Source organism: Rhea pennata, chromosome 11 (assembly GCF_028389875.1).
Source record: "Rhea pennata isolate bPtePen1 chromosome 11, bPtePen1.pri, whole genome shotgun sequence".
Classification (NCBI taxonomy): Eukaryota; Metazoa; Chordata; class Aves; order Rheiformes; family Rheidae; genus Rhea; species Rhea pennata.
This window is the reverse complement of record NC_084673.1, coordinates 1,933,577-1,943,079: the sequence shown is the minus strand read 5'-3', so window position 1 is coordinate 1,943,079 and position 9,503 is coordinate 1,933,577. Positions and strand designations below refer to the sequence as shown.

The 9,503-nt window shown below is 50.1% G+C and overlaps 1 protein-coding gene across 1 annotated transcript; it reads right to left on the bottom strand.

Moving 5' to 3' along the window:
- Positions 1-573: 573 nt before the first annotated feature.
- LOC134145477 (transforming growth factor beta activator LRRC32-like) lies at positions 574-3,283 on the bottom strand. The gene is given in 1 exon segment (XM_062585024.1): positions 574-3,283. A coding segment is annotated over 1 exon segment (2,010 nt). The 3' UTR covers positions 574-1,273.
- Positions 3,284-9,503: the final 6,220 nt, after the last annotated feature.

The window sequence follows — 9,503 nt, the reverse complement described above, 5'->3', positions numbered from 1 at the left end:
GGACCATTGATCTCCTTGGCCACAAGGGCACATTGCTGGCTCATGGTTTGCTTGTTCACCAAGACTTCCAGGTCCTTCTCTGCAGAGCTGCTCTCCAGCAGGTCAGCCCCCACCTTGTACTGGTGCCTAGGGTTATTTCTCCCTAGGTGCAGGACCCTGCACATGCCCATGTTGAACCTCAGGAGGTTCCTCTCTGCCCAGCTCTCCAGCCTCTCCAGGTCTCTCTGAATGGCAGCACAGCCCTTGGGTGTGTCAGCCACTCCTCCCAGCTCGGTAGCATCAGCAAACTTGCTGAGGAGGCACTCTGCCCCCTCATCCAGGTCATTGATGAAGAAGTTGAACAGGATGGGACCCAGCACTGAGCCCTGGGGGACCCCACTAGCCACAGGCTAGTCGGAGGACTAGACTCAGCGCCACTGATGACAACCCTTTGAGCTCCGCCTTTCAGCCGGTTCTCAATCCACCTCACTGTCCACTCGTCTAACCCACACTTCCTGAGCTTCTCTAGGAGGATGTTACGGGAGACAGCGTTGAAAGCCTTGCTGAAGTCAAGGTACACAACCCTCATCTATGCAATCATTCTATCATAGAAGGCCATCATCAGATTGGTTAAGCATGATTTCCCCTTGGTGAATCCATGCTGGCTACTCCTGATCACCTTCCTATCCTTCACATGCTTAGAGATGGCATCCAGGATGAGCCGTTCCATCACCTTTCCAGGGATGGAGGTGAGGCTGACCAGCCTGTAGCTTCCTGGGTCCTCTTTCTTGCCCTTTTTGAAGACTACAGAGACACTGGCTTTCTTCCAGTCCTCAGACACCACTCCACTTTTCCGTGATCTTTCAAAGATGATAGAGAGTGGCATAGCAATAGCATCTGCCAGCTCTCTCAGCACTCGTGAGTGCATCCCATCAGGGCCTGTAAACTTGTGGATGTTAAATTTGCCTAAATGATCTCTAATCCAATCCTCTTCCACCAAGGGAGTGTTCTCCTTTCTCCAGACTTTCTCTCTGCTTTCTAGAGTCTGGGATTCCCAAGGGCTGGTCTTGCCAGTAAAGACTGAGGCAAAGGTGGCATTCAGTATCTCTGCCTTCTCTCTATCCTTTGTTATCAAGGTCCTTGCCCCATTCAGGAGTGGGCCCACATTTTCCCTTATCTTCCTTTTGTTACTAACGTATTTTAAAAAGCCCTTCTTGTGGTCCTTGATATTCCTTGCCAAATTATTAATAATAATTCTGACCAATGGCTATAGTTCCTCCTCCCCAGCACTGTGCTATACTTTTGTAACGCTGTCTGCTGGCCTTGTCTCAGCTGTCTTTTCCCTTTCTGGATGGTATGGCATGACATCCACCCTATGGCTTCTGCAACCCAAACACCCAGGCAGCTTCTGTCCTTTTTTCAGAAGGCAGCAGGCCACATAGCTGAGAAACAAAAGACTAATCACTACCACCAGCACAGCTAGAGTGCTGTTTCCTTTGGGATTTGGACAAAGCCACCGAGGACTGCTGGTTATCTTGACTGAAAAATTCTTTGTCTTATCTTGGTAGGAGCAGAGTGTTTCATTCAGGTCCAGCACACTCACACTGGTCGCCTGGAGCACATCCAGCCAGGCCAGCGCACAACAGTTAAATGGGTTTCCAGCCACAGACACTTGCTTGAGGCTGTGGGACCAGCTTGCAAGAGCCTGCTTTTCAAAGGTCATCAGGTTATTACTGCGAATGTCCAGGCTTTCTAGTGGGGAGCAGAAAAGGTCTCTGGGAAGAAGGCTGAAATTATTGCCTGATAGATCCAAAACTTTCAGCATGTCCAGACAGGGGAACTCTGTGTGGCCATCATGCATTTGGTTTCCTCTCAGAGAGAGTTTCTGCAAGGAAAATTGCAGCCCCTCCAGAGCTTCTTTGGGCATGAACAAATCCTTGTTCTCAGACAGATCTAATGAGATCAAGGGAGTTTGGTTGAATGTGTAGGGATACAGCCTTGTAATGTTATTCTTAAAAAGACTCAGATGCTTCAAATTAGGTATGTTATCAAACGCAGTGCAGGTGCCTCCCGGGGCTGGCACATGAGAGCCCCCTCCTGAAATCTCTCCTTTATTAGTTTCCAGGCTCTCACAGGGTTGGAGGCTGTTGGAACCAAGATTGATTGTTTCCAAATGAGGCAGAAAATCAAAAAACCAATGTGGCAATAAGTGAATGAAATTTCCATGGAGATCCAGTGAGCGCACAGACAGAAACGCATGATCCTGAGACACAAGTGAGTTGTCACTTTCTCTGTCACCTGTAAGTGACTCCTTGGTTACATTCTGGAGACAATTCATAGCCACACTGAGATTGTGCAGAGAGCTCAGACTGTGAAAGAAAGTAAATGGAAACAGTTGCAGCTTGTTATGGCTGAGATCTAGGTCAGCTACATGGGTCAGATTAGCCACAGTATTCAAGGATTTATTAAGCCTTGCCATCTCATCATATTGCAGTACAAATTCTGCTGGATGGTGTGAACTTGGTACCAGCGAAGTAATAGCATTGTTGGAGAGGTTTAAGTGTGTGAGATAATGTGCTTTGGGGAGCTCTGGAAAATAGAGAAGTCTGTTATGACTCAAGTCTAGCACTTGAAGCAGGTAGTGCTCTTCTCCCTCCTCTGAGACAAAGAGTTCCAGGGCATTGTGGCTGAGATTTAAAACTTGCAGCTGTGTGAGAGTGAAGCCAGAGATACAGTGGAGGGAATTCAAAGCTAAGTTTAGCACCTTCAGGTCTTTCAGAGCCTCAAAAGCACCCTCCTCTATTTCCATGATGTAGTTGTTGCTGAGGTTGAGCTCACTCAGCTGTGGTGTACTCCAGAAGATACCTGCTGGCAGCTTTGTCATCTTGTTCCCAGACAGATTCAGCTTTTTCAGCGTGGTGAGATTGCTGAAGTACCAGCCTGCCATATGACTCTCCAAATTATTTGCTGAGAGATCCAGGACCTCTATATTCCTGAGCAACCTAAAGGCCCTCCCATTAGTGAGGTAATTGTGATCAAGATGGTTAGATCCCAGGAAGAGAGAGCGAAGATGGGGTAGCTGAGCCAGGGTCATTTCAGACACAGCCTCCAGCTGGTTGAAGCATACGTCCAGGTACTCAAGCTGCCCAAACCAAGGCATGAGGCTGTCCGACAGGTTTTGGATGAAATTGTTGGAGAGGTCAAGGTACTTAACTCCTTGGCTGAGCTGCTTTGGAAACTTGTGCAGGCCAACACCTTTGCATGACACCTTCGTGGGGCTCTACAGAGAAACAGGAAAAGCCATCAGCATGAGAGATGTACAAACCAGACTTCCAGCCAAGTGAGCTGCTGTTCAAGATGTGCATGAGAAATGTGAAACTGTAGAAACAAGTACCACTCTCAATTTATAAGCCCAAGACAGGATGGGGCCAGTCTTCTAAAGCCAGTCTTCAAGAGACAAGAAGCTTGTCCGCCAGACTAAGCTGAGCTTTCCAAGACTCTGCTTCAGAGGTAAAGGGGAAGCTAGCATCTGTGGTTTCTTTTGTGGAAGATGCAGTTCACTGGTTTGCTCTGTTCTAAGATGCAGTGTCATCTGAGCCAGCAGCATGGTTCACATGCCTCTCAGCCTTGCTCCTCTACCTGCCACTGGAACAAGGCCAGTGACGAGCACAAAACAGCAGCTCCTGGCAAATGATCCAGGCTAGTGTCACTCATGGCTGGGCACAGGTACTGTTTTGGTGACACACACTCCTCAGGCTGCAGATAGGTACAAACTCAAACAGGATCCACAAAACATTATCCAACAGCCTGTGCCATTAAATTGCACCAATGCTCGTTCCACCTCTGTGCCTCAGGCCTCAACGAAATGTGTGTTCTAGCAGAGCACAGAGCAGGGGGTGGGGGAGATCTCTGGATGGATCTACTCTGTCGCTTCCTGATGCCACGAGAAGAAACCTCAATCTCTGACTTCATAGGCTATCCTCACATGTTGCCCAGCGAGCAAGTTGGGCAAAAGTGGTGCAAGCACTGAGAAGCTGCCCTCCTCCCAGCAGTGTGGCTGAGGCAAGCCCAGCCTTTGAAGGGCACCAAGGACAGAGAAAGGCCCTCTGACCAGGAGAGCCCAGGGACTGCTCCAGGAGCATCCTTCCCATCCGGGCAGAGCAGGGCACTGTTCTGGTGGGCTGCACTTTCTCGCTCCCTCCAGACTGATTTCCATAGGAGAGTACCCAGGGGAACAAGTTGGTGGAGGGAGACAGAAACCAGCAGGGGATTCAAAGTGCCGCTGCACAAACAGGCTCCTGCCTCACTCGCATCTGCAGCTGCTGCCTGGGGCAGAAACCTGCTCTCCATCCTGCTTCTGTGTGAATGTCTTGACATGATGCCACCACGGCAGAGACGGCTGAGAGATGACACCATCCCAGCAGTGTCACGAGAGAAGTGGGGTGCTAAGAATGGCCAGGAGGGAAGGCTACAGTCAAACAGGAGAATGGCTTAAAGAGAGGAGGGCAAAGAAGAGTATGAAGGTGGAAAGAAAAGGAAGGTTAAAGAGATGTAGGCTGAAATGATATTAAAGCTAGAGATAAGAGTTTCACCCTCTCATTTTAAACCTGTGTCCTCTCTGCACTGCACTGAGGGATGTTCACAGACCCAGTGGGGAATACTCTGGCTATTAAATCCCAAGGATCCTGGGTAATCAGCCTTACCTGCTGGCACGGTAGAGGCTTGGGCCTCACTTCCCCACTAGACTGGGCTTTGAGAACAGATGGGAGCAGCCAGAGCAGCAAACATCCTCGTTCAGTGAGCCGGTGTTCAAAGAAAAGCATGTCAGGCTCCAGGAGCAAGCAGCCCTTTCCCACACCTCCAATGCTCTTGTAAGCTCAGCAGAAGGGCTTTATATAAATAGGCTTCAGCATGGGATGGGGGAAGGAGATAATGCATGTGGGTGTTCGTAGCTACGGAAGTGGGAAAAGAAAGACATAAGCCTACAGAGGGGAAAAACAGTGCACAAAGCCACAAGGAAGGGAAAGAGAAACCACTGGATAGGGGGAGGAGGCAGGGCTGCATAAGGGCTCAGGTGATCAACTGGAACTATCAAGGAAATAACATCCCAGGAAGGAGAGCAGGTACCTGAGAAAGCAAGGAGCTTTAGCAGGAGTTCCCCCACCTGGAAGTGCTCTTGCTCAGCTTTCCTCCACCCTGCGCCAGGGCTTTGGGCCAAGTGTCTGTGCACTGTATCTCAAGGCAGCTCTTACAGGTCAGTGGTGAGGATCCCTGAAGAAGCAGGTGATGGCTCTCTGGCCAGCCTGAGTGCAGGAGCCAGACTCTTGGCCTGGGGCAGCTGGGCTGCCAGGGGAACATCCTGGTACTCCCCGAGCATCTGGAGCCTGCAGGTGAGTTCAGCACCAAAAGCGGAGCAGCAGCTCTCTGGGGGAGAGCAAATTCCCAGCTCCTCACAGCGCTGCAGCCCAGCCAGAGGGGAATTCTCCCGTGAGACCTGTCCTTCCTCTGAGGAACAAACGCTCCCAGGGCTTTACTGCCCAGCTCCGAGGGATGACTCACCCACACAGCAGGGTGGTGGAGCCTCAAATCCTCCCAGTGGGTTTCCAGGTCCCTGGAATCCCCTGAAATCAGGCAGGTATCTGTTGCAGGAGAGACTCGTGCCCTTGCCTGAAGCAGAGACCTCTCTGTGGGTTAGAGTAGATGAACACATCTCTTGGCCTCCACACGCAGCAGCATGCCACCCGTGCCCAGGCAGCAGCAAACACACCAAAGGCGGGATCCTGGCCCGACCTACCCGCACAGCCTTGCCAAGCGGCACGTAGCCTGCAGCTCTGGCCCAGCACGCAGGGAGCAGGCACTCCACCCGCTGCCCAGCGGCCACCGGCAGACCAGCACGTCACCTGCTCACCCAGCTGCAGTCACCAAGCAATGCCTCGTCCCAGATGTTCCCCCAGTTACCGTTAGCTGTTCCCTGGTCTGCAGCAGGACAGCGAGCAAGCGCTGGAGCTGCCTTCCCTCTGCAGGGGTTCAGTGTTTTGCAACCGCTGCTTTTGTTCCCAGGGTCCCCTTCAGGCCTGGAAGATGGCTGCTGTGTCACCTACTCGTCGTGGGGGCTGAAACAAGGCCAGGCTTTTCTTACTGCAGCTCTAGATTGTGTCTGGGCTCCCAGAGCTGCATACCACTGAAATGGGATTTTTTTTGGCTGTCCTATTCTCCCAGTCCCTGTGCCACCTAGTGGCGACCTGCACCCCAGGAACGCGCGGCTGAGTCCGGCCAGCTCACGGGACAGTTCACAGCGCACTCTGCAAAATGGACTTTGTTTTCTTTGGCTCCATATGGCTGATTTTCTCTTCCTTCCAAAGGAGCATGTCTGGACTGCTGCACAGTTTGCTCGAGAACATATTTTGCAGTTGTTTCATGCATTTGAATGTCGCTTTATGCCTAGCAGGGTCTCGCAGAACCCCCTCGGCCTTCAAGGAGGATGAAGCAGCCTGGTTCTGCACGTTGCCCTCCTGACAGTTCAGATGGTTGGGATCAGTTGGTTGCTTCTGGGATGCAGTTTAGCCCCGAGACAAATGTCAACAGCTAGACAAAGCGTTTTTGGCTGAGATACGCATTCAGGTTCCACTCTCAAGGTCGGGACATCAGTGACAGCGTATTAAACCCCATCTCTGCATACTCTATTAAAGACAGCTGATCTGATCAGCCTCACCGGGTCAGTGGGGCTCTGTTAACAGCCTGGCCCAAAGGCAGCTATGAGAGAACAAACCTTTATTGTTCTCAGAGGCAATCTGAGGATATCACATCTGTACAGATGTAAAATCATGAAGTCTCTGTCCAGGGAAGCACTGACCTCTGGATGAACCTGAATGTCCAACATCCCTCCTCTATCATCAGTAACCCGATGAGGAGCACTGAAAACGGAAGCAGGCAAAGGAGAAGAACTATGTAATTCAATTGCTTTGGCCCAGAAGTGCAACTGCCCGACCCATGACCGGCACGCTGACCGCACCCTGGCCTTGGACGTCCCAGAGCATGACGGGGAACACTGGTCCTCTCCTCCATGCACTTTTAATTGCTGGACAGGGGTCTTCATAGCAGGCTTGGCAGATGAAATCAGCTGAAAGTCCCCGATCAAAATCAAGTTCAGGGACTTCTGTGGAGAATCCCTTGGTGTTTGCATCCCAAGCCTGTGAACTCCCTTTGCCAACACACATCTGCCTTGCTCTCTGGAAGAGCAAGAAGCGAGACCTCCCAGAAGCCTCGGGGCAGGAGAGCCTGGCAGAGCGTGATCTGGGTGGCGACAGAGCAGCCCAAGATGCTCTGCAAACACCAAGAAGCATTTCATGGACTGTGCTGAAGACAGAGCAAGCTGCACAGCATGCACTGGGAAGTGATTTGCTCCTGCAAGAAGTGAAGTATGAAATATGGAGGTGGTGCTTTTGGAAAGAATACCCACTCCGTGTGAAAACACCAGCTGTGTAACAACCCCCTGGGACAGGGAGAAGGTAGACACCCACCATTAGGTGTCTTGAAGACACAAATTCTTCCTGTGTTTCTTGCCACTTCTGGCTTCCAGGATGGTTCCCAGATCTCTACTTTTCAGAAGAAAATGTTTTATAAAATCATCTCCCAAGAGTGCTCTTTTAAAGACGCTTATGTTCCCTGAGAGATTTCCTGTGAGGAGTCTCCAGCGGAGGTGAGGAAACGAGCAGCAGTACAGAGGCTCCGTATAAAATCACACAGAGCAGCAACGCCTGACAACACGCAGCGCTCTGATCCACACCACTAACTGACAAGAGAAGGGAGTCCGGACTTTCTGACATTTTACTAAAATGATCTTCAGGCTGGCAGAGAGAATGACTTGATGTAGGAACCTGCTTACATCTTTTTTTTTTTTTTTTTTTTTTTTTTTAGTTTTCTTGTTAAAATGAGTTTGGGAATGACTATTGCCTTCAAGCCCCTCTCACAAGCCCAATACAACACAGTTGCCCTCGAGCAGCCAGGGAGAGCCCTGGGGGCCAGACTACACCTTTCAGTCCCTCCAGAGCACCATCCCTCTTAGCACGATAAAAGCTGGAGGCCCAAAAGAGGCAAGTTTGGACGAATTCTGAGGGTCTGCAGCTGTCCGAGAGCCCCACTTGCTCTGACCATTTAGCTACAATGTTACGAGCTGCCATCATCGCAGCTTCGTTTTAGAGATTTTTTTTTCCAGCAACCCAACAGTTTATAACTTCTTTTCAGGAAGAGACTTCTTTTTACATGAAGTCACAGCTGTACCACAGTGTAACAGACCCTGGTTCCCATCCTGGGATTAAGGGGGCAGAAGGGTATCTGATTATCTAAGTAAGTTAAACCTATGTGTCTTTCCCAGTAAGTATGGTGACAGAAATGCTGTTTTCTGTAACTTTCTCCCAACTGCAAAGAGCAGCAAGGAATTGAAAATCCAATACTGAATAATTCTGAGACTCAATTTTGGACTAATGCCTCTTGAATCAGGCGAGGCGACAACAGGAGAGATATGTTAAAAACTCCTAAAAGATGGAGAGATGCCTCGCTTTTCAGCTGTGTCATATCACAAAAGCACAAAACAATTTGCTGTAGTTGTACAGACTTTCTACAGAAATTCCTGTGACTGTTTGTTTGGCTGGAGGAGGAAGTGCCAGACAAGCCCTCAGCTAAGGTACTGTTTATATTTCTACAATCCATTTCCTCCCTGGGACAGTCCTCTCAGTCATCACATACCTAATATTCTCTCCACAGTCAGCAGGCCAATAACGGCATCGATGGTATACACCAGATTATGCCCAAACCCAGACTTAGGCTGGAACAAAACCTTTATGTCAGCAGCATGGAAAGTGCTAGACTGAATTTTGCAGAGTTTAAGACTTCCATAATGAGGAATTCAAAAAAAAGTATCAACAATATCTGAGGTCTCAGCACTACTGAGATGGCCACGCTATCTGGACTGAAGATGACACACTCCCTAAGCAATGCTGGCACTAGAATAAAACTTCTCCCAGAAGCAGCAAAGCAAACCAAAGTGCCTTTTGTTTTCTCCTCCACCTTCTGCTTCCTCAGAAATTTGGGAGGCTTCCCCTCCTCCTGGGTCACCACCATGTGCAGTTGGCCCAGTTTAGGTACCATTCAGCCCACGACCTGGGGCTTTTTCCTAGCAGCACATCAGTTCTGGAGCCTGTACCATCACAGACCAAAAAGCAAGATAAACCAAGGAGCCTAAGCTCCTTCAGAGGAGAGAGTCAAGAACTATTAGTGACAAGGTAATTCCCCTCTGTTCTAGGAAATGTGTAGGGGCTAGAGGGGACACAGATTACCTTTGGACGCTCTCAGGACGAAGAGCCTTGGAGGCAAGTGTGCCTCAGCAGCCTGCGGCACTGGAGAGGGAACGAATGGTTGAGAGAGCTGGAACGGGAGCAGCTTCCCTCCTGCAGGAGTAAGGTCCGGCGCGATGGCAGAGAAAAGACAAGAACCAAAAGCGCACTCTGCAGTTCAAGAAACACTCC